This window comes from Lissotriton helveticus, chromosome 1_2 (genome assembly GCF_964261635.1).
Source record: "Lissotriton helveticus chromosome 1_2, aLisHel1.1, whole genome shotgun sequence".
NCBI classification, from domain to species: domain Eukaryota; kingdom Metazoa; phylum Chordata; class Amphibia; order Caudata; family Salamandridae; genus Lissotriton; species Lissotriton helveticus.
The window spans coordinates 102964803-102990123 of NC_136058.1; the positions used below are offsets into that span (position 1 = coordinate 102964803).

General features: G+C 45.5%; 1 protein-coding gene across 14 annotated transcripts in view; it reads left to right on the forward strand.

Annotated features, from left to right (window-relative positions):
* DOCK7 (dedicator of cytokinesis 7) overlaps nt 1-25321 on the forward strand; it is an 870736-nt gene that overhangs the window by 566271 nt on the left and 279144 nt on the right. For all 14 annotated transcript variants that reach the window (XR_013603568.1, XR_013603571.1, XM_078669468.1 and 11 more), the window contains 2 exons: nt 4838-5008; nt 10808-10947. Coding sequence is in view for 12 of the 14 variants with exons in the window: in XM_078669468.1 (XP_078525594.1) it covers nt 4838-5008; nt 10808-10947 (311 nt within the window). In the remaining 2 variants the exon portion in view is untranslated. The remainder of the gene's footprint in view (nt 1-4837; nt 5009-10807; nt 10948-25321) is intronic.

Below are 25321 nucleotides of genomic sequence, written 5' to 3' on the forward strand. Positions count from 1 at the left end.
TCCAGATCACACAGAAGGGCTTTGAACCCACACATGAAAAAGGTCACCTCCTAGACGGGGTATTCAGCAACGACCACAGACTCGAGGTAGGGACTCCTCTACCTCTCACATGGTCTGACCACCATCTAATTCCCATACAGTGGCTGCCAGTCACCTCGGCCCTGGCACTCCCTCGTACCATCCGACAAGGGAGAGAATGGACAAAACTTTCCATTGACCGGTGGATCAAGTCTCTGTCCCCCGCCCCTTCCCAAGCTGAGGCTGACCCTACGTCTCTTTATGATAATTATACCAATTGGTTGCGTACGGCCCTGGACTCTATCGCACCCCAGAAAGCCCTTAAAGAGAAGACCAAATCTAGGGACTCACCCTGGTTTACCCCCAAACTTAAAGAATTGAAAAGAGTTTGTAGGAAGCTTGAAAGAACTTGGAGGGAATCCCGCAGCAATTTAGATAAAACTAACCATCATGAAGCAATCAAAAAATATAAAGCAGAGATTAGATGTACAAAATCTTCTTACTTTGAAGAAAAAATCACTACTGCTTTCAACTCTCCTAGAGAAATTTTTAAAATAGCAAAATTCCTTATCGACACTCCTCCTATTCCCCTTGACCCCAGCAAAGCTCAGACTCGTTGTGATAAACAGGCTGAATACTTTTATAAGAAAATACAGAATATTTCTTCTGCATTTGACTAACCCAATTTGGCCTATGATGAAGGAACCATCTCACCGCACACTACGCCCCACAAATTGGATGAGTTCCCTCTGCTAAAAGAGGATTCTCTTGATCTCCTCATGCGGAAAGTCAAATCTGGGTCACCCACTGATCCCGCCCCCCCTTGCCACCTAGCAAAGATTACAGATACTATTAGACCTGTCATCCTCAATATCTTAAACACCTCCATCACCACAGGCTTAGTCCCCTCTGCGTGGAAATGTGCCCAAGTTAGAGCGCTATTGAAAAAACCCACCTTGGAACCAGATAACATGTGTAAATGTAAATGTAGTTGAGCTTATATAGCGCACAGCTACCCGCAGTGGGTTTCCCGGCGCTTGCTTAGGGAACCCTTCCTGGTATTCCCCTGTGAGATAGCAGGGTATCCACAAGGTGAAAGTCAGGCATCCCGCCGCGAGGGGCCGTTGTGGAGATTAAGCAAGCTATTGCCCAGAGTCGCAGAGTGTGAACCCGTGAGTTGAGGAGGCACCGGGGCGAGAATTATCGAGTCCGTGGAATTTTTAGCCCAAGACCCTGCCGAGGCGGGGAATTGAACCCTGGTCCAGGACCGATCTCAGCTTCCGGGTCTGCTGCCTCTAACCCCTGAGCCACACTTCTCCACAACTATCGACCAATTTCATTACTTCCTTGGGTTAGCAAATTACTAGAAAAACATATCAATGCCTCCATTACACAATTTCTGGAAAACAATCATCTGCTTCACGACTCCCAAGCAGGTTTCCGTCCTAAGTTACGAACTGAGGCTGCCCTTCTGACGGTGACTGAGTTGGCTAGGAAACAGATGGACCAAGGCGGCACCACAGCAATTATGTTGCTTGACCTCAGTGCCGCTTTCGACACTGTCAACACCAGCATCCTTCTCCACCGCCTTCGCCAAATAGGAATCTCAGGGAAGGCCATGCACTGGCTTCAGTCCTTTCTGGAGAATTGTTCCTTTGAGGTAGTAGAGGGCACCACCCACTCAAAAATCTGGCCCCTTGACCAAGGCGTGCCCCAGGGCTCTGCCTTGAGCCCTACCCTTTTTAATATTTATATGCATCCTCTTGCTGACATAGTATATTCGTTCGGTCTAGACATAGTGACCTATGCCGACGATACACAATTGGTCGTATCCATGAACCAGTCCAATACCTCCTCCCCTAATCTCAGTAATTGCTTGGTAGCGGTCACCCAGTGGATGACCACCTCGCACTTGAAGCTCAACGGCGAGAAAACGGAGCTCATGATTTTGGGCAATTCAATCATTTCTAGCCCTCTGCCGGACTGGCCCCCATGCATGGGCATCCCGCCCCAACCTAAAACCCAAGTAAAGAGCTTGGGCATTTGGCTGGACGCAAATTTAAACTTCACACAGCAAGCAACCATTTTGTCCGCCACTTGCTTTGGCCTTATGCGCATGCTTAGGAAAGTGCTGCCACTCCTTCCTTCTCAAGCCCGTAGAATAATGGTTCAAGCCATTATCTTGTCCCTCCTGGACTACGGGAATTCCTTATACCTCGGGGCTCCTGCCTCCACAACAAGGAAGCTCCAGGTTACTCAAAATGCGGCAGCCCGCCTTTTGTTGGGCCTTAACCGGCGAGAATCAGGTACAGCGGCTCTGAAGAAACTTCACTGGCTTCCCATCAAGGCCAGAGTAGTGTTCAAATCTATGGCCATTATGCACAAGGCCATGTGGAAGACCGCACCAGCAATGATTTGTTCTTTAGCGACCCCTTACCTCCCCCACAGATCACTGCGATCTAGCACAGCATTCCTGGCCACCATGAACAAAATCAAACGTACCAGATGGGGCGGGCGCTCTTTCTCCTGGAACGCCGCCAAGGCTTGGAACTCCTTGCCTACTACCCTTCGCAGCGAATCCAACCGTCTGAAATTCCGGAAGGAACAGAAAACTCTTCTTTTTATCTAATCTTGGTCTTCTCAGCTCACACTAGTCAGACTATACTCAGCGCTACGAGGCCTCCGGGTTGTTTGCGATTAACAAAACACAATTAATAATAATAATAATAATAATTAATAATTGAAGTTGGGCGGATTGTTTTGGATTGGAGTGGAGCAGATTTGGGTGGGGCAGAATGCCTTGGCTTGAGTGGGGCAGATTGTTTTGGATTGAGTGGGGTAGATTGTTTTAGAATGGGAATGGGGCAGATTGTCTTGGATTGGAACGGGGCATATTGTTTTTGGATTGGAGTGGGACAGATTGTTTTGGACTGGAGTGGGGCAGATTGTTTTGGACTGGAGTGGGGCAGATTGTTTTGGACTGGAGTGGGGCAGATTGTTTTGGACTGGAGTGGGGCAGATTGTTTTGGACTGGAGTGGGGCAGATTGTTTTGGACTGGAGTGGGGCAGATTGTTTTGGACTGGAGTGGGGCAGATTGTTTTGGACTGGAGTGGGGCAGATTGTTTTGGACTGGAGTGGGGCAGATTGTTTTGGACTGGAGTGGGGCAGATTGTTTTGGACTGGAGTGGGGCAGATTGTTTTTTTGGACTGGAGTGGGGCAGATTGTTTTTTTGGACTGAAGTGGGGCGGATTGTTTTTCACTAGAGTGGGGCGGATTGTTTTGGATTGGAGTGGGGCCGATTGTTTTGGACTGGAGTGGGGCCGATTGTTTTGGACTGGAGTGGGGCCGATTGTTTTGGACTGGAGTGGGGCCGATTGTTTTGGACTGGAGTGGGGCCGATTGTTTTGGACTGGAGTGGGGCCGATTGTTTTGGACTGGAGTGGGGCCGATTGTTTTGGACTGGAGTGGGGCCGATTGTTTTGGACTGGAGTGGGGCTGATTGTTTTGGACTGGAGTGGGGCCGATTTGAGTGGTGTGGGTTGGGAGGATTGCAGTGTTGTGGATTGGAGTGGATTGAGGTGATTGAGTTGGATTGGAGCGGATTGGATTTAGTGGATTGGTGTGGGGTTGGGTGAGGTGGTGTGGTGTGGATTGGAGTGGGGTGAATTGGTTTGGAGGGGGGTGGGTTGGGGTGTACTGCACTGCATAATTTTGAAAATTACACATAAGGAAGAAGCCATGTCGCTTTGCAATATATATAGAACAAGATAAACGTCATCTTTTGAGAATATTGCCCAGGAGCAAAAACAAAATAAAACATGATTGCAAATTGAGAATAGATGAATTGGCAAAATAAAAGAAAGTTAACTATAGAAAAGAAAACTTTGTAATTTTGTTTGTCCTGCCGGGTATGTTTTTGCCAGTCACACGCCTTCTGTTTGCAGGGCACTAGACGTTAAAAAGAACAACATAGTACCTCAATCACGTCGGGAGCAGTGAATGGACTGTAAGGAGTACCCCGCAAGCCAACAAATGGCCATTAACCGCTGGGCTTCAAACCCTTTTTTGTTAACAACAGTGTCTGGCAAGCAATATGAGTGTGCTATCGCAGTCTCCACCGTAAATATAGGTTTGCAGCTTTAAAGACTTCTATATTCACACATGACTACTGCACCTCCCCAGTGAAATGGATTAGTGCCAAACAAAAGGGAAATAATAGTCCTCAACCTCTCAATGCACCATGTAAGGCTGAGGAAAACAATCTAAACATTGTGATTACTTAGGAATTGTGGGCTTACAGTCTGCTTCCTTGTGGAGCATATAGGAGTTGACGAAGTTCGAAGTCCATTAAATGGAATGAGTAATGTAAAACTATATCTAGAAGACTTTCAAGCTAGAAACCTATTGTATCAGGCTAGTAGCAAGTTGATTCACTTTCAGTGGCAATTTAATAAGCAGCCCTTTTTGTAGGGAGTAGTGTGTTAGAACCCCAAGAGATCTCCATTGTCATAGATGCACATATGAGCAAGGGCAACAGATCTGTTTGTACACATACCCATAAGAAATTATTTCTAGAATTATTACATGTTTTAAAGATGTTATTCATTTTTTAGTCTGTGGAAGAACTATTATGTCATACCAGATTACATCAAAGCTTGACTGTAAGCATTTAGAACAAATGATAAGGAATACATCAAATAAAGTCACCTACAATGTACAGTTTGTGACGTATATGCATAAATATTTAATGAATATGTTTTCTTTTAAGATATGGTTTTATTTCTATTGTAATGGTTTGTTTGCCTCCTTTCTGATAGGTTTCTGCAAAGCTTTATTTGTTGCCAAACCCAAGTACTCTAGTGTCTTTGAGACTGGACTTCCTCCGTATTGTCTGCAGCCACGAACACTATGTTCCCCTAAACCTGCCATGCAGTTTGCTCACACCACCTTCCTCTCCATCGCCATCTGTTTCTTCTGCAACATCTCAGGTAACCAAACTATATATCCTGTCTGCTGACCACACAAATTAGAATATGATCACTCTGAAGTTGCCAGTCAGTGGCTTGTGTCAGATATCCCAGATGTAATTGCACAAAATTAAACAAAATACATTTCTGGATGGCAAAAGCACACACATTAATTTTCTGTTTGTTTACATTGTGAAAACACTGAAAAACTCCTCTGTATGTTACAACAAATAGAAACTTGGAACAATGGTCTCCATATCATATTTTATCTGTACCAATAGATGATATCACCTATGTACACATGGTGCACTGTGACATGATATGTCTCTTACTTAAACATGGGAACACTACCACTTTAAGGGCAGCACCAAAAGCTGTGCCAGGGCTGTTATGTAGTCAGGTCAGGAACATATGAGGTCCTTCAGTGAGTCTCTGATCCTGCAATGTATGGGTCTCCTGCATGACTGGTCTCCCCAGGTTCCTCTTTTCAGTACATACACAGACTGTCAGCACCATGCCTTTATCCCAGTTTTCTAGATGGATTCTCCCTCCTCTCCTGACACTGGTTTGTCATTAATACCATGTGCTTGTCACCCAAAACCCTTTCTTCTGTAAGCTGGTTCATACCTCAAAGGGCAAAATGCAAGGGCTGCTTCGTTCAAAAGTGCCACTTCATTGTATTTAGCTCCAGCCAGACTTGCTTCGACTTCTTTCAGTCAATTCGTTCCTATCAAAGATCAGCATTCATCCCACCTAAAACCAACTCCAACATATGGGGAACCTTTTTGATTAATCTCTCTTGCATGATTCCTTTCTTTCACAATGGTAAGAAGGATTCAGTACACTTTATATTGCGATTGTGGATTCCTCCCCATTATATGAGACATGGGTGTCTCATCTGCACCAAGAGTCCACAGTCAACAAAGGGGGCTAATCCTTAATAGGTAAAACCATACCACTTGGAATTGTATATATATTGTGCTTAACCCATACATCATCCCCCAAGTGGCTAGCAGTTGCTTGAAGTCAAATCATCCAATCTCCAAGGAGAAATGCTGTATAGAGAATAGAACTGACCAGTTTGTTACTAAAATATCAGTCTCTAATTATGGTACTTCAGCCTCACATCTAAGGCATTTGTAAAAATTCTGATGATGTCAGCCTTCTTTGGAAAACAGCTTAATAATTTGATATCCAAGTGACCAATCGCCTCACAAGGCCATGCCTGGTCAATAATGACTCTTTATCAGTTTACAGGATGTTAACTCCATCATCACTATATTTGTATTCGCAGCTGTTCAGGGCATTATGACTCTTGGCTTCAAAATTTCAAAGAGGTAAAAGTATTTCACAGCAGGAGACGGCGTATAAAATCATGAGTCCTTGGTACTACACCCCCCTTAGACTCCAAAAGATGTTCCCCGGCTTTGCTCCTCTCTGCTGGTGCTGTCAGGCTACCCAGGGCTCCTTCATGCACATATGGTGGTCCTGCCCACTCATCAAAATCTTTTGAAAAGAGGTTCTGAGTCACATTAGGGAGGCGGTGGGGTTTCCTATACAGAGTGACCCGGGGATAGCCATTTTAGGGCTCTGTCTGAGATCCCTCAAAGCCATAACACTCGGACTGGCGCTTGATCTTCCACCTACTTACTGCTGCAAAACAGGTTATAGCGCTTCACTGGAAGAAGGCCTTTAACCTCCCCCCGTCCTCAGTATGGCTCACTCGACTATAGCATGTCATGGCGATGGAACTTCTCTCTCATAGACATACCCACACTGATGCTAAATTTGAGCACACTTGGCAGCCTCTAGTCTCACACCTCTAAACTGGAACATGCCCAATCTGATCCCCTTAGCTTGAGCGCCATCCAACTCTTCACTGACCCCTTGCTCCCAAGGGGACAAGCCTGTGAGGACGAGACGGGGGTAATTAGGGGAAGAGATCCGAACGCCTCCTGCGATATGACCGGACATGGTCCTAGGACCAGGGCGTTTGCCCACCCTTCCCGGGAGCTTCCCTGCACCAAGGAGACGCCGCATGATTATCTCTCCCCCCCCCCCCCTCTTTTCCTCTCTCTTTTCCTTTCTCATTCTTCTCCCTCTACGTCTTTGACTGGTGGGGCTCTGCCCTCTATTCTCCTCCCACTTTTGTTTTGCAGGCCACAAAATCTGGGGGTCTCTCCCCGACCATTAGTGCTAAAATTAAACAATAACAAATTACAAGAGAGGCAGAAGAGGGAATAAAACCAGTTATTCAAAAGATGATTGAGCAAGGAATTCTTCATGAGGTACTTGGTAGTCCTTGTCACTCTCCTGTGATGAGAATTTAAAAAAACAATGGCAAGTGGAGAATCGTACAAGATCCCCGCAAGATTAAAAAGATTGTTGTTCGATGTTGTCCAGTAGTATGGAATCCAGGAGTGATTTTCTTTCGTATTCCATCAGAAGCAGAATGGTCTACAAATTTTGAAAAGTTTGCTTGTGGTGTAGAATCCCATAAGGGTCTACAGAAATTAATTCAATGTTTAGCCAAATATCCAAGAAAGATCTAGAGAGTTTGAAGTTGCATTGCAATTCAGTCTTAGTGTAATATATTGATGACCTACTGGTTGCACCTAACATTTTTTACAATTGCTTTGTTAAATCATCCAGCTGAAAATGGACTTAAGGTTTTCCTAATTTAAATGAAGTATTGTAGAAGGAAGTCATTTATCTTGGACAGCATATTGAAAACGGTGAGAGGAAAGTATCAAAAGAACGTGTTTCTACAATTCTGAAATTGAGTCAGCTGACCACCCAGAGGGAGGTTTGATGTTTTTTGGAATTGTTGGATACTGTTGTCAGTACATTCCAAACTTTGATGGCAAAACCTTTAGTAAGGTTGACATGTTTTGATGCCCCAGATCCGGTACCATTTGATGATGAATGATCTGATGCATTTAAGAAACTGAAAGAGAATTTGTGTTATGTGCCTTCCCTTGTCCTGATTACAATTTAATGTTGTTTTTGTTTAGCCATGAGAGACGTAGATGTGCACTTTTGATTCTTAATATACAAAGATGGAGGTTTAATGCGCCCAGTGTTGTTTTTTATGCTCTGTTGGATCCAGTATCAGTTAGTCTTCCAGGTTGTTTGAAATCGATGGCAGCTGTTTACATTATCATTGAGCAAATTGTTATTGGACAGACTTTAATTGTATTTGTCCAACATTTGTTGAAATTCTTTTGACCAGAACGAGAGTACAGCATATAACTAACAATAGACCGACTGGCTATGAGCAGAGAACATCTCTATTAGGAGGTGTGTTGTCCTAATCCAGCAACACTGCTATCTATTTCAGTCAAGAGTTGTGAAGACAGGGAAAATAATGAGATTAATGACGAACCAGATCAGAATTGCATAGAAGTGACTGAGTTATTTCAAAGTCAAATATAGCTTTACTTCAGTCACCAGGGCCATAAAAGTGTACATAAAATACATAACAACACATAATACATGGCTAAAACCTAGAAAACAGAGGGTTCATACATAATGAAAGAATCATGTCTATAGCAGTTAAAATAATAAAAATATATCATGATTTTGAGAGAACCCAATAAGCACAAACGAAAGCGGCATAATGTAAGGCAGTACATCGTAAGAGTACAAATCAAAAGCCAGGTGCAATGACTACACAAATGTCCCCTTAAGGGATGAAGAATACAGCAAGGTAAAAAGCGGTGCCAGGCTGTGAAAGGTAAAGATCAACCATGGCTCTGATGAAGGGAAATAACCTTCCTTCTTAACAACCACATTGTACTTACAAATTTGGCAACCGAACAGGCGTTTAGCGGCCAGCAATCAGTTCAGAATTTAAAGATCAATGCAATGCTTGCGTTTGCTCAGCTGCCTACAAATGGGTGATAACCAAAATCAGCTTACGCAGGCAGGGCATACAAAGAGAACATGGGGAACACAATGATTGCACGCTGGAAAGTCATCGTTCCCAGATCCTGAGAAACTGGATAAGAAAGGGTACTAGCAGGTAAAAGGGCGAGGGATCTCAAAAATGTATTCTCGATCTAACCAAGTCATTGGGTTAAAAAAGCCCCTGAGGTAGGTACATAACTAAGACCAGACATTAAAGAAAGACCTTTGGACATGGCTGCTCAGACTTTGTTTCTTGATGGTTCTTGCTTGAGAGACCAATATGAGCATTGAGAACTTCCCTTGCAGTATGTTCCATTTCTGAGACTTTAGAAGCATCTTCTCTGACAAACGTAACTTCAGCACAGATGGCAGAATTGGTTGCATTAACAAGAGCTTGCTGCTTATCATAGAATTTGTATGCAATAAATTATACAGACAGCCAATATGATTTGGAGTTGTCCATTACTATGGTCAACATGGGGTTTTATGGCATTCTCAGGAGCCCCTATAAACAATTGTGCTCACATACTGGGTTTGTTAAAAGCTGCAGAAAAGCCAAAGGAAATTGCTTTGTCAAATGTATTGTCCATAAAAGTGGAAAAGACATGGTCATTCTTGAAAAGAAGTATGCAGACCAAGTGGCAAAATATTGTGCATTACAAGATGAGACAGTTGTACAAGAGTGTGAAAATGTAGAATTGAGAACTAATTCAGTATAAGGTGCAGACAATAGAAATTGTTTCTTTATGAATTCAATTCAGACTTGTTCGAGTGAACCGAGAGATTTACAGGAGGATGCCCCAGAAAATGAGAAAAGATAATGGGAGGGACTAGGCGACAAGAATACTTAACAGGATCTGTATGTGAATGCTAAGCACAAATATGTCCAGCTTGTCTCAACGTTATATCCCATACGTAAATATTTGCATAACAGGTACCATACAGATAAGGATAGTTTAATTAGAATATTAAAAAAAATACAGAGAAAATACAGGTTTTTGAAATGTTGCTAAAGATATTTGGAGTCAGTGTCTGATATGTCATTTGAATAATCAAGGCAAACGAGCAGTTACTTGTATGGATCATATTGGCAAATCAGAAGGCCCAATTACAAGACCCCAAGCAGATTTTATTGAGATGCAAAATTGTAATGGTTTAAAGTACGTCTTGGTAGTTATCTGCTTCTTTTTAAAATGAGTATACGCCACTCCACTCTGTCACTCTACCCTATGCCACTCTATGCCTCTATAGTCTATGCTAGTCTACTGTATGCAGCTCCTCTACCCTACTCCACTCTACATCACTCCATGCCACTCTACGCCATTCTCCTTTTCGCCAGTCTCATCTCAGACACGCCACTAAGTTTTAGCTGTGCTCATCAGCAGCCACGCTGTTGTACAACATGGCTAAAAGACATTGGGAATGCCAATTGCTCTCACATAGGTGAGACTCTAAGCTGCTCCACTCTTGTGCGACTTGCCTTTATTCCTTGCCAGCATTTTGGCAGCTAAATTTGCTTGGAATGACTACACTGTATCCAGGTTAGCTGGGTTAAAGGATAGTCTGAAATTACAGGCAATAAAGCAGATTTGTTATGTTGTGTTAGCAGTAGGTTAATATCTGAGAATCAGCTCAAATTAAACCTGAATTAGGATTGTAAATCTTAACATTTTAAGTTTCAATTAAAGAACTATAGCTGCATGAAGTCATCTATGCAAGTACTGGGAACAAGTGGGTATAATTTCACTAGTTCAACACTGTTAAAGGTCCCTCATTGCATTGCTTTACAAATAAATAGAATGAGGAAAATGATGGAGTTGATGAAGTTGTATTGGAAATGCTTTCGATTTGATTTGTGCTTCTTATTGTAGATGGACGAGAAATGCATGTTACACAATCTTTTTTCAACAGAGTTCTGGATTTTCAACGATTATCCAAGACCAGAAGATTGCCAATATGTTTGAACTGTCGTTGCCTTTCCGCCAGCAGCATTACTTGGCAGGACTTGTGCTTACTGAACTGGCTGTCATTCTTGATCCTGAGGCTGAGGGGTGAGTCATCATTACACACTAGATTGAGGTCAAATTTCAGTGCATACAGACAAGCACACTCCCTTTATTAGATTAGATCCAGGATTAGGTCAGCACTGCTATGTTAAATCTTTTGTATTGTCTGCGTGTTATAATGTTTGCAGAAATTAATCAATTCAGGAGAAACTTTGCAATCGTTGGATTTGCATGCAACATTTTTGCAGATTGCCTCACCCGAATAGAAAGTATGATTCAGTGCCACAGATATTTCAGCTTTAGAGTTTCCATAAAACAAAGTGCAAGACTAAGGAATAAAGACTCATGGTTTCATGAGCAGACATGTCCATGAGTGCATTTTAATTATGATGGATGCTTCTAACTGCAGATTCCTCACCTTTAGACTATCCCCTCTCACCAGACTGGATCCAGAAGATTTTTCAACATAGCTCCTGCATGCTGGTAGGTGGCATTGAGCGGCTATGCGTTGGCTCCGCTCTGCCCTGGAAGTGACTGCTGGGACCACAACTCCTAGGTGCCACCAAAGCGTGCTGACATCAGTTCCTTTCTTTATGCGTCTTCGTATGGGAATCAGGAGCTAGCCCTTACTTTTTTATCTTCAGTTGACAAGCCTTTTGTTTTGTCCGAAATTATTTCCAATGTCCCCTCCTAAAGCTACAAGGTATATGCCTTGTAGGGACTGTTGCAAACAGACGCCTACGAGCTGTACCTCTGGTGTTTGGTTAAGGCCACAATGCCATGATGAACCTGAAGTCGATCTGCTACACCAAAGCCAACCTGTATGTCGCCAAACACCACAGACCCGTTCCAGCTCGAGGACAAAGACTCTTTCCATCTCTCTGCCCATTCTGCTACAAGTCAACATCGTAATCGAAGTCTTTGGTTGAATACAAGTCAAAACAAGAACTCTAAACGGCCTTTGTCACAGCCTTGCTATGAGGATGTCAATGTGACCTTCGGGCCCAATGAATCTGCGGAGACCTCTAGTCAGGGTACCGCCAGCAGGTGCTTTATGTGCCTCCCAAACCTGCTTCAGTTCCAACTTTGGCGCTGGCTCCACTTCGGACAGTACGATCCTTGCCAGTTCCTACATTGTCTATTCCGGAGGATGATATTGATCCTATTGTCCTTTCTGACTCTGACCCAAAGCCATTTTCTTACAGAGAACCAATGCAACCAGTTCAATACAATTGGACTCGGACATAGCAGACCCCTTGCTGAGGGGCCGCCCTTCAGTGCATCACCAGCTTTTGGGTTCAGGCTCTGACCAGAGCCAGCTACCCCTTGATGATGATGGGTTACGTTGTGATGGTGGAAATTAGTTTGTTTCTCAGTATGATGATGACAGTTTTTATATGAACCTACAAGAGGCTAGTGGACTGATTACTTCCTCTAACACCGAGCTGGTCTCACCTCTTGGCCCTTCCACGGAGGACTCTGCTTCATTTGCGAGGGTCATTAGACGAGTGGCAGAAGATTTGAATCTTCAATTATCTTCCATTGTGGTGAAAGCTAATGTCCACACGAAGGTGTTACAGCTCACACAATTCTAGAACCCTTACTACCCTTCAACAAGGCTGTGGCCGACACCCTCTTGTGTACTTGGAACAAACCCTGCTCTTGTCTGCCAAGAAACAGACAGATGACGCATGTTCACAGACCCACTCCGACAGAGCCTGCTTTCTTATAGCAGTATCCTACTTCTTGAGAGTTTTGTAGTACAGACCTCCACCGGCAGTGTTAATTCCACTTCTTTTCTGGCTACCTCCCTGAATAGAGAGTCAAGAAGAATTGAGACATTTGGGAAGAGGATGTGTTGTTACGCTAGCCTCATCCTTCATTCTTTCAACAACAGCTGCTGTTCTGCGTTCTAGTCACTGAAGAGGGGTAGGAGCCAACAAAAACATCATGCATCTCCCTTGGCACACTAGTACACTGTTAAAAAGATTGCAAAAGATATGAGATTGTCAGTTAAACTAACCTTATATAAGGAACACTCGGAGTTTATTGAGAAACGAAGTTACATTTTAAATGTGTATACTAGACTTGATACTTTTGAAGACTTGGCAAAGAGTTTTGGACAAATGACCAGTGAGACTGAAGACAAAAGACGTGTTGGAAACAGAAGACTAGCTTCAAGACTGTGACCAAATACTAACAGATAAGAAAAATCAGAAAAGTTAGCTACAAGATCTACAGGAGAGCAAAATATGTACGTTTCTTAGAGACTCCTATTAACACCATAATAATCATATGTATATCTGAATGGATGAGTTAAAGATAGTTTGATTAAGAGATAACACAAATATTTAGAGCAATTAGGTGGACACTATGGACATGGACTAGTTAGAAGAAGCAATGCAAGAAACCTTAAAAAGAGACCTGATGGGCAAAGTATTTCCATCTACCTCAAACAACAAAGTCTCTTTTTAGGAAAACACAGAGAGAGAAAAGAAAAATGAAATTCGGGACTTGAGGCCAAGAAAATGATGGGCTTTATTTATTATTTGGCTGGTGTCCTGTCGTCTGCCAGGATTGTGCAGAATATTATGTCCGCTCCCCTGACTGATTACCACTCACCAGATTTAGAGATCACCGCCGGCTCAGCTGTGACCTCTGTTGATGGCAGTTTCTCAGAAGGCTCTACAATGTTGGTGGATTGCCGCTATCTTGTAGGTGGCCATTCACCAAACATTTTTTGTTTTTCAGAAACTAACTCCACTAGTGTGACTTTTTTCTGAAAAAGCAAACAACTACAAATACCCGCATAAGCATTGTTGCAGCACCAGCATACAGAAATGCATTCCCGTTTAACATTTCATTTGAACATATTTTGTGATCCCACAACTAAAAGACTATTTATATTATTAGATGATATACATTATTGACGCATTTGGAATATTGAAATGATTGATTATAGACCTGCATCGATTTCATTAAGCCCTAAATGATGTTAATCCTAGAATTCTGGTGCAATATCAGTTGTAGTTCCTTATGTAGAATAGTATTATGTAATTGTAGGATTGAAAACAAAACATAATTAATAACAAAATATCGAAAATCTACTGACAAGAACTTTTTTTCATCCTTAAAACTTTCACCCACACAATATCATCAAAGGCCTTCCCCAAAGCCAGAAATGGAGATTCAAAAGATAATGTTCGAGGCATGTGGGCTGCTAAATTCATATCTTAGCATTAGATCGCCGCCTAGTGTTGGGCTCGGATGATTGCACATTGTTGTCCTGGAAGAGTCTTCGAAGTATCCTGAGATAGGTGGCTCCTCCCCTGGACTACAGTGCGCATGGGCATCGGCTCCATCCCCAGATTGTTTTTTTCCGCCATTGGGTTCGGATGTGGTCTCGACGTCTTACTGTCGGAACCAAGAAAAACTAACTTTTAGCGGCCAAAAGGCCTCGATTTTCTTGCGTCGGTATTGTCTGCGCACGGTCTCGAGTCTTCCGTCTCTTGGAGCCGGAATAAGCGGAGTTTTCTTCGCTCTCGGAACTTTGAGGCCTTCTCATCGCGACACGACTGCAAGCCTTTTCGGACATGGAGCGGAGCCCGTTTAAGTACTGCCCGCTCTGTGGGTCCAAGTACCCACACATCGATCTACACCCCGTGTGTAACAAATGCCTTTCGCCTGACCACGACGACGGCAAGTGCAAGTTGTGTGCACAGTTCCGCTCAAAGAAGACTCTCAAGCTTCGGCGCGCGATGCGCATGGAAGCTAAACAAGCGGCCCCGGATCCGGAGAACATCTTCGGCGACCAAGACGAAGAGGACCAGGGTCATCATCTCCAAATCTCCCCACCCGAGACGGAGGTCGAGGCGGATCCGGGAGACGACGACGGAGTCGCGGGTCAAGGCCTTGAATACGTCGACGAGGTAGGAGACGACGATGAGATTTATGGGGCCGCGGCGGATAGCTCAGCGGACGAGCTCTGCCCCGAAGGTCACGAGGATACCGACCGGGACACGGGATCGCCTGTCGGCCTTACCCAAGACCCGTTGCCGCAAGCCACAGCCCCGCCTTCGGGCCCGGCCACGGACTTACTTGCTGGGCAGACTGTTTCGAAACCGAAACCGAAACCATCGGGATCGACAACACCTAAAATGGCCGACCCGAAAACGAAACCGAAAGTTAGGGACTCGAGTGTCCCTAAGATGGCTGCCGTGCCGGTGAAACCGACTGTGCCCGCTACCCCATCGACTCCGTCGACCTCCGGTCCGCAGAAGTCGAAGAAGTCCGTCGATTCCGATGCTGCGAAATCGAAACCGACGCCAGAGGAGGGGTCCTCCAAGAAAGATGGTCGGCACGGGACAGCGGCTACGACGCCGTCAAAAACCGCCAAAGTCGGCTCCAAGGAGGCTACGCAGGCACACGGAAAGAAGTCTGTGCCCCGAACGCAGGAATAGGAGGCGGTAAAGACAGGATCCGCGCCCAAAACGCACAAGGCCCACAAGGACGTCGGATCCGAGGGGAAAATCAGACCATCCTCGTCAGCGCCGACGCAAACTGTGAGTGTGCCGTCCCCCATAGCCGAATCACTGAAAAGAATCAGGGAGAAGGCCTTTGCCCCGTCGGCTCCGATACCATCAACGCAGCCGCGAAAAGACACTCCAGAGAAGCCGTCTGGGAAACTTCTCTTTATTTTGCCGCCGAAGGAGGCGCCAAAAGCATTTTCAACCAAATCGGCACCGAAACAGGTGACTGTCCCACTTCCACGTCAGGTACTCGAATCCGAGGACGATTCGGAGCATTTCATCGACGCTGACACAGGCAAACTGACCCTCTATAAGAGGAAAATCACTTCGGAGCCAGTGGACCCCTATGTCATCCCACTAAAGAAGAAGAGGGTGCCCCTTGACGCCTCAGGCCTCACGGAACCAATCCAGCCTCCTCCGAGACGGAGCCCTACTCCCTCCCCAGAACACTCTGCGGGTGAGGGGTATGATGAGGACGAGCAGTACAATTTCCCAATCAATGAACCTGATGTGCAACCGGATTCATATGATGACACTGGTGACCAGAACACCCAAGGTGCGGGGCAGGACCCGCAGCCTTTTAATGCACGGGCATCCCCGACTGAGGATTCAGCAGGTTTTCATGCACTACTCGAAAGGGCGGCAGCCAATCACGATGTGGACATGCATGCCGACCCTGTTGAGGAAGACTTCCTTTTCGACACTTTTTCAGTCTCTGAAAGGACAGTAAAGACACTGCCTATGCTTAAAGGAGTCCTCAAGCATGCTGGGGACATATTTAAGGAGCCTACGAGAGCGAGAGTGGTCAACCCTCGCATTGAAAAAAAGTACAGACCTGCACCTGCAGACCCCGCATACATTCGGGGACAATTGCCACTGGACTCTCTTGTGGTCGCCAATGCCAGGAAACGTGCCAACTCCCAGACTACGGGTGAAGCTCCTCCCCCGGATAAGGAATCCAAAGTGCTAGAGGCAGGGGGCAAAAGAGTAGCTGCACAGGCATCAAACTTTTGGCGCATCGCCAATACACAGGCGCTCTTGGCGCGTTATGATAGGGCGCACTACGACACCCTAGAACAGATTGTACAACACCTGCCTCCACAGTTCCAAGAGGGCACCAAACTGCTTATTGAGGAAGGGAAGCTAATCTCAAACGCAGCCATCAACTGTGCACTTGACGCTGCGGACACAGCTGCTAGAGCTATCAACACTAGCGTTATGCTGAGACGACAAGCGTGGCTCCGCATCTCAGGGTTTAAACCGGATATTCAGACAACAATTCTTAATCAGCCAGTCAATCCTGATAGTCTGTTTGGTCCGGATGTTGACACCACCCTAGAGAAAATAAAGAAAGACACAGAAACTGCTAAGTCTATGGGGGCCCTACAGTCACAACAGTTTCGTGGCAGCAATTTTCGTCGCTCAGGTGCACGTGGAGTCACCAGAGGACAAATGGGTCAACAATCCCAGTTCGCAAAAGGTGGGGCACAATCCTCGTTCACTAAACAGAACAAGGGAGGTTACAGGAATAACAGCAACAGAGGTCGCGGCAGAGGAAACAACAGCTCCCGCACCTCTACTCCAAGCAAACAGTGACTCTCTGTCACTGCCCCCCGACCACCTAACACCTGTCGGGGGGAGACTGCAGCAGTTCCTGCCCGTCTGGAGAAACATCACCACAGACAGGTGGGTGCGACAACTAGTCCAGTATGGTTATTGCCTAGAGTTGAAGTCCACTCCACCCAACATCCCGCCAAGGCAACGGCCTATGTCCGCAGAGCACTTGCTCTTATTGCAGCAGGAAGTAGTGGTGATGCTGCAAAAGGGAGCAATCGAGCTCGTGCCGGTGGGGGAGGAAGGCACGGGGGTATATTCCCTGTACTTCCTTATTCCAAAGAAGGACGGATCTCTCAGGCCCATTCTAGATCTACGTCCCCTCAACCTGTACATACTATCAGAACATTTCCACATGCTTACACTGCAACAGATTCTTCCCTTGCTAAACCAGGGAGACTTCTTAGCAACCTTAGATCTCAAGGATGCTTATTTCCACATTCCACTACACCCGTCACACAGGAAATACCTCAGGTTCACTATTCAAGGCAGGCACTACCAGTTCAAAGTCCTACCCTTCGGAGTCACAACAGCCCCGAGGGTGTTCACCAAGTGTCTGGCGACAGTAGCGGCGCACCTCAGGAGGCAGAACATCCATGTCTACCCCTACCTAGACGACTGGCTCGTGCAAGCCAAGTCAGAGCAACAGTGCGCCGCAGACATGTCGACTACGATTCACCTTCTTCACGATCTGGGTTTCTCCCTGAACTACCCAAAATCGCATCTTCAGCCGGCGCATATCCGGCAGTTCCTAGGTGCAACGATCAACACCCTGACGGCCATGGCTCAGCCAAACCAAGTCAGGATAGACAGCATGCAGGCTCTGATCCAAAAGTTCAGGCCGCAACACTCGCTTCCAGCGAGAGTGTTCATGCAATTGATAGGCATGATGGCCTCCTGCATCTTCATAGTCCCTCACGCACGGCTACATATGCGCCCGCTCCAGGAGTGCTTAGCGAATCAGTGGACACAGGCTCGTGGGCAATTGACAGACCTAGTGTTGGTTACCAGTCGGGCATACGACTCTCTGCATTGGTGGACTCCACACAACCTTTGCAAGGGCCGACTGTTCCAAGAGCCTGTGCCGCAGATTATCCTGACAACGGACGCATCTCTCCAGGGATGGGGAGCTCATCTGCCCACTTACACAGTGCAGGGACTATGGACGACGCGGCAGCAAAAGATGCACATCAACTATCTAGAACTGATGGCAATCTTCATGGCGATCAAGTCCTTCATTGTACATCTGTGCAACAAGGTAGTGTTAGTCCGGACGGACAACATGACTGCGATGTACTACATTCAAAAGCAGGGAGGCACCCACTCGCCACAGCTGTCTCATCTGGCTCAGAGCATGTGGAAGTGGGCCATTCAGAGGAACATTTTCCTCATGGCAGAACACCTCCCAGGGAAGGACAACCAGATGGCGGATCTGCTCAGCAGGTACAGCCATCAAATGCACGAGTGGGAGATACACCCATCTGTCCTCCACCCGTACTTCCAGCAGTGGGGTCATCCGGAGATAGACCTGTTTGCCACAAAAGAAAACGCAAAATGCCAACACTTTGCCGCCAGGTTCCCTCACCCACAGTCGCAGGGGAATGCGATATGGATGAACTGGTCAGGCAAATTTGCGTACGCTTTTCCGCCAGCCCCTCTGATACCGCTGGTCGCAAGAAAGCTAAGGCAACACGCGATGACTCTCATCCTAGTTGCTCCAACGTGGGCGCGCCAGGCTTGGTACACCACGTTCCTCGAACTCTCAGTGGTGCCGCATCAAAGACTGCGCCTCACGCCCAGTCTTTTGACGCAGAACCATGGAGAAATTCAGCATCCAGATCCGCAACAGCTCAACCTGGCGATCTGGCTCCTGAAGTCCTAGAGTTTGGATACCTTAACCTACCTCCAGAATGCATGAACATCATCAAGGAGGCAAGGAAGCCAACTACCAGAGCATGCTATGCTGCGAAATGGAAGCGTTTTGTCATTTACTGTACAGCCAATGACATCAACCCGCTAGATGCATCTATCCCCAACATCATTTGCTATCTGTTGCATCTTTACAAGTGCAATCTAGCGTACACTTCCATTCGGATACATCTATCCGCCATAGCGGCTTATCTTCAAAACAGGCAGCATCTCTCTGTCTTCAGAGTGCCCGCCATTAAAGCCTTCCTTGAAGGTCTGAAACGAGTCATTCCCCCAAGAACACCGCCAGCTCCGGTGTGGAACCTCAATGTCGTTCTCACCAGACTGATGGGACCGCCATTTGAGCCACTGCACTCGTGTGAACTCCAGTTCCTTACGTGGAAAGTGGCTTTCCTGGTAGCTATTACGTCTCTGAGGCGTGTCAGTGAGCTGCAAGCGCTCACAATCCAAGAGCCATTCATTCAAATTCATCCAAATAGGGTAGTGCTACGCACTAACCCCAAATTCCTTCCGAAGGTGGTGTCACAGTTTCATCTAAACCAAACTATTGACTTGCCAGCATTCTTTCAAAACCCGCAAACGGTGGCAGAAAGAATGCTCCATACCTTAGATGTACGGAGGGCGTTGATGTACTACATAGACACAACACAACCCTTTAGAAAGACAAAACAACTTTTTGTTGCCTTCGCACCACAACACAAAGGCAACCCTATTTCCAAAGCAGGGATAGCCAGATGGATTGTTAAGTGCATCCAGATATGTTATCAAAAGGCCAAGCGCACTTTAACAATACCCCCAAGGGCGCACTCCACACGCAAACTGGGGGCATCCATGGCTTTCCTAGGGAACATTCCTTTAGAGGATATTTGCAGAGCAGCCACGTGGGTTACACCACACACCTTTACTAAACACTACTGTGTTGATGTGCATTCCAAGCAGCAAGCTGCTGTAGGACAGGCTGTTCTGAAGACACTTTTTCAGGTTTCTGCAGCTGGCACGGGCAACCGCCGCTGATGGAGGGACTGCTATGTATTCTATGCTAAGATATGAATTTAGCAGCCCACATGCCTCGAACTGAATATGCTACTTACCAGTATGCATCTGTTCTTGGCATGTAGGGCTGCTAACATTCATATCGCCCGCCCTCCTCCCCGGTGCCTGTCACAGCTGCAGATATACTATTGTATTTATTCATTAGCATGGACATCCTTTACACTTTTCACTCCATCTTCTGCCACAATGGCGAAAAACAATCTGGGGATGGAGCCGATGCCCATGCGCACTGTAGTCCAGGGGAGGAGCCACCTATCTCAGGATACTTCGAAGACTCTTCCAGGACAACAATGTGCAATCATCCGAGCCCAACACTAGGCGGCGATCTAATGCTAAGATATGAATGTTAGCAGCCCTACATGCCAAGAACAGATGCATACTGGTAAGTAGCATATTCAATCTGATTAACAAAATGTAATATGCTAAAAGCAATTAATGGAACACTTTAGGAACAGGAGGTTCCTAGAAGATTATCTACAAAAAATAAAGGAAAAAGCTCAGCAAAAAAACTTGTCTCCATCCCTGTTACATAAACAATATATAATAAGAAATTATGCAGTGCAAACCAACGAATAATCAGCATTATCAGTTATGAATCATACGTCAAGCCTCAAATTCTTTTCGTTTAGAACATCCACAGGTAGAAAACTGGATCCGGAGGATCCTTCCAACAATGTTTCAGTGGGCCTGTAGGTGGCGCTGTATGGCTCCGTGATGACTCCGTACAGCCCCATAAGTGACAGAACAGAGCGCCATAAAAGTGCCACACCTGCTCGCCGAGGTAAGGTCTCTTCTTCCTACACCATTTGACACAGAGTTAAAGACCTGCCCCCCAACTTTGTCAATGATCTGACCGTTACCGAAAACCTTTCAACAGTGTTCTACGGAATGATGTCCATGCCAAGACTGCAGAAAACCGAGGTCAGTCAGAGACCCACTCAAGATATACTTCTTGTCATTAACTTTAGGCCACTAGTCTGAGGCACGTGACAAATGTGTCTTTATGCACCCTAAGGCAATTTGAACTGGGGAACCTAAACTCTACATCCCTGAACAAAAGAAGCCTAGGGCCTTTTCCCATTCCAGGTTGTGGGCCTGAACACAAGGCCACTCCTGTAAAAATTCCACTTCCGGCTTGAAGTCTTCCTGTAAGTTAAAGGCTAGGTATAAATGTATTGTGGTCAAGCAGGACTTGGCTCTGTCCTGCCACTCAAAGTCTCAAGGGCGTTCTGATAAAGATCAAAAGATAACCCCCCCCCCCACCCTACCCATCCCCAAACGTCTCCTGAATCTGAAAGGATCCTGCAATTGGTCCATGTGGTCTCAGAGTTTTCTGTGCCATCATTGACCCAGCTGCAAATGGCCGTCTTCAAAAAGCCTATACAACAATTGTTTGGTGTGATTCCATCTCCATCTGGTGCTCCCTCCAGCCCCACTGAGCCATAGGGGGTCTCCCATTGACTTCCACTGGCAGTTCTGTCTCCAATGCAGTCTGCTCCCCAGGACCTGCTACTGGGCCCTTACTGACTCAGGTACTGACTTCAACTACTTTATCAAGGACCATGACGGTTAGGTTCCTTCTTTACTGACTCTGCTTGTGCTGGTCGATAATCTGATTCCAACTCAGGTCTTCAACCCCAAACTAACATCAGCATGCTCCAGGCCTATGTTACATCATGAAAGCATAACCAGAAGTTATTCAACCGGTTTCCGAATCTGGACTTATGCCTCTACACCACTACCAGGAGAAAATGTACACACACTTTCTCTCCAGTTCAGACCTAGTGCAAGGCACCAATGGATGATGGGGAAGGGGACAGGTTGCTGCCTCCTCATTATATTGATAATGCATTATATTTGGACTCACAAAATGCCACGAGGCTAGACGCATCTCGTGAAACAGAGCTATTAATGGAGGAATTATTTGTGTGCACAGGTACTTCTCAGGGCAGTGAAGATGCTAGAATTGCAGTTGCACACTATTGATACAAAAACACACGTATTGACTGAGATTCATTAACCAGTGTCCACTTTATCCGTTGTGTTATTGGTACTTAATGAAGCCCTTACTAATGTCCTAATGTCTTCATAGCCCAAGCCATGCTCATGCTGACCATTCAGTCAATGTATGGCAAGGTGACAGACCACCTCCCAGTAACCCGGACTTCCTGGTTGAACATCTTGCGCTGGAGAGACTGATTGTTCAAGTAAAGTCAATCTGAACTGCTTTACGACCAATTCTGTGGATAGGCTCAAAAGGAGATGCCATCAAGAAAGTCAACAGAAGATTCAAATCCCACTGAAAAGGTTCAACTAAAGTTAAACCTAAACCCTGGTGGCTGATCAGGAAGGCACCTGAAAATTGACAAGGCAGCCAGTTAACCCTTGACTGTAGCTAATGCCAGACCCTGCTGTGCAAGAGAAACTGAAATGCAAGACATCAGAAAGGCAAGCCTTCTGATCCACACTACTGCACATATTTGTTCCAGTGACCCACATAAATGGATTTCATATCCGGATTTTTGACAAGCCAATATGACATCTGCAACTTCATCAGGACACAAAAGGAAAGGCATCCATGTAGGTTGAGCCATCACCGCGACTATGGAGGTCACTGTCTGCATTGGATCGAGGTGGAACTTTTGACCATTGATGGGAAAGACCAAGTCATAATGCAGAGTCATCCTGAGCCTTAAGTTGTTATGCCTAATAAACTGTTCCTTTAGTGATGGTTCTGGATTCATGACAATGCTGCCATGATGCTTTTGATCACTGCCACCTCTGTATTTTTTCCTATGCTTCATCTGAGAAGCCAATAAGAAACCTCCTTCTGTTCCTTCCAGTAAAGCCCATGTGGAAGTGCAGAGACTAGAAATTCAGCAACTTGATGGTTTATGCTATCAGTACAATTATTCCCTCATTCTTCTCCCTTTGGGTGTCTCATGGCTGAAGCGATTGTTGATTACAAGGGCTGCTTCACACTGGTTCCATTTAACTCTTTTGCTTGTTCATTTTCCCGCCTCTTCTTTTCCAGTCTGGCTACTTCTGCAGCAAGCAGGTTGGTTTCTTAGAGGCACTTAGGATAAAAAAAACAACTTCTTGCATTTTATAAAATCAAACATGCTGTTACTACTCATGGATGCCCTATGTAGATATGACATAGTTCTGTAACGGTAGAGGACTCTTTGGTGTCTGTAAGTCCCTAAATTGCATTGTTGCCATTCCTCTGATATTGAAAAGGCAATTCTTTAAGGAACTGAATAGACAACTCACTGATTTGATCTAGGCAAAAGAAGAGGAAAAGACTGGCAGTCCCTAAAATGGTACGGTCATTGAGTGGTGGAGCCATAGTGGTACTCAACTTTGAGCTGTAATATTGTACCGCACAATTATTTTGGCTCTTAGAAACGAGTAGGCCTGAGGGGTTGGACATTGGTAGACCCTCTGGCTTGAAGGGTGCAGTGGAATTGTTAAGGGGAGCTGATAGGATGTGAAATGGCCATACCAGGCCCACCTAGGCAGCTCAGTTTTTCTGGCATAAATAAGTATCTAGAAAAGAAGGTAGGACCGAGTATGCGCCAAACACACATTATAGTGCCTACAAGAATTCTCTAGGGTTTTACAAACATGTAACCCTAAACCCTGGAGGTAAGCAGGGATAATGACGGTGGGTGACATACAAAGGGGGCACCCTGATGGATTATGAGGCACTACGGGAGGAGACCTTTGCGCCAGGGCACTTCTGGCACTAGACACCCTGACAAGGGCTTTGAGACTCACATTAGGAACAGAAGACGTTGAACCAAAGAGTTCTGAGGCGCATATGAATCTCCTCAATATGGGTGCTTGTGGACAAATGTCACTATCCTATACGCAGCCTTAGTATTTGCATTTTACACCGACTTGTTCACAGTTAAGACTTAATAGCAACACGATTTAGGCAAAGAGATCCAGGATTGATCATTATTTAACTACCCAGAATTCAGAAATGTAAATTTACACAGATTAGGTACTTACACCAAACACACTTGTCGCCGAACTGTATAGCCAGAATCTTCTCCGGGGCTCCGGGTATTTCTCCTAGAAGCTAACAACTGGATGCTGTTTTTTATCACAAGCTGTCGACTGATTCAGATATACTGGCCAGTGGCAGTGCAAATGGAGGGAGAATAGCTGAGAGTCAGCTGACACTGACCCCTTGCCCTGCTTGTTAGGAAACATAATAAGCAATTACAATGAAAGAGGTCTTGCATTACTGAAAGTTTGAGCTATTGACGTTGCTAATAATAATGCAATGGCCAATAGCTCTTTAGTAATGCGAAGCCTATTGTATTGCAAATGCTCGATTTTCAACTTTCTTTACTTTTGAAGCAATCGCAGCACCACTGCTTTAAAGCTAAAGCGCGGGTGCCACAATTGTTGCAAACGTTAAGAAATGGGAAAAAAGGCACACAGTTGAATTTTTTTTCTATTTATCGACTTTGGAAGCTATTGCGGCACTCGTGCTTTGGCTCAAGATGTTTAAAGCTAAAGCGGGGGTGCCGCCATTGCTACAAAAGTGAACAAATGGAAAAGAAATGGTGGGCGCACGCTCTTTTTTCCTATTTATTTACTTTTGTTACTATCGCAGCACCCGCGCTTTAGCTTAAGATCTTTAAAGCTAAACCGTGGGTACTGCATTTGGCACAAAAGTATACAAATAAGAAAAGAAAGGTGCATTGTACGTGGGGCATGCCACGCTGGTTAATAAGAGTTGGGGGGGAGCGTATCCGAGAAAGTGATTTAAGAAAATTGTGCTCAGAGGCTGTAATTAAAACATCTATAGTAACAACACATATAACAGGGGCAGTGCTCATGGAAGGTTACAACAAGAGAAAAGGTGGTACAGAGGAGGGACTACTAAGCCTATTGACCAATGAAAAGCCACCATTCACAACGAACAGTAACAGGAGCCAATTAAAAATATGGGCGGAAAGTGGGTAGAGCTTAATGTCCATATCCTCGAAGCGCTGCCTAGTCAAGACCTAAAAAGCACGAAGCAGCTGAAATGTAAATGCCACTTCCTGGACGTAACTTTCATGTTAGCCCTGAGAAACATAGAGATGGGGTGGTGGGCAGAATGGCCCATCAGGCACACAATGGGAAAGAGATTTACATACATTTGCTATAAATCGCTTAAGGTGGGCGATCCAAGAAATTAATAGGGAGCTGAGCCACAGCCGATCCCAGGGTCTGGCTCAGATCTTTTAGCCCATGCACGAGCCGAGCTCTGAAAATGTTTGCAATGTAAATCA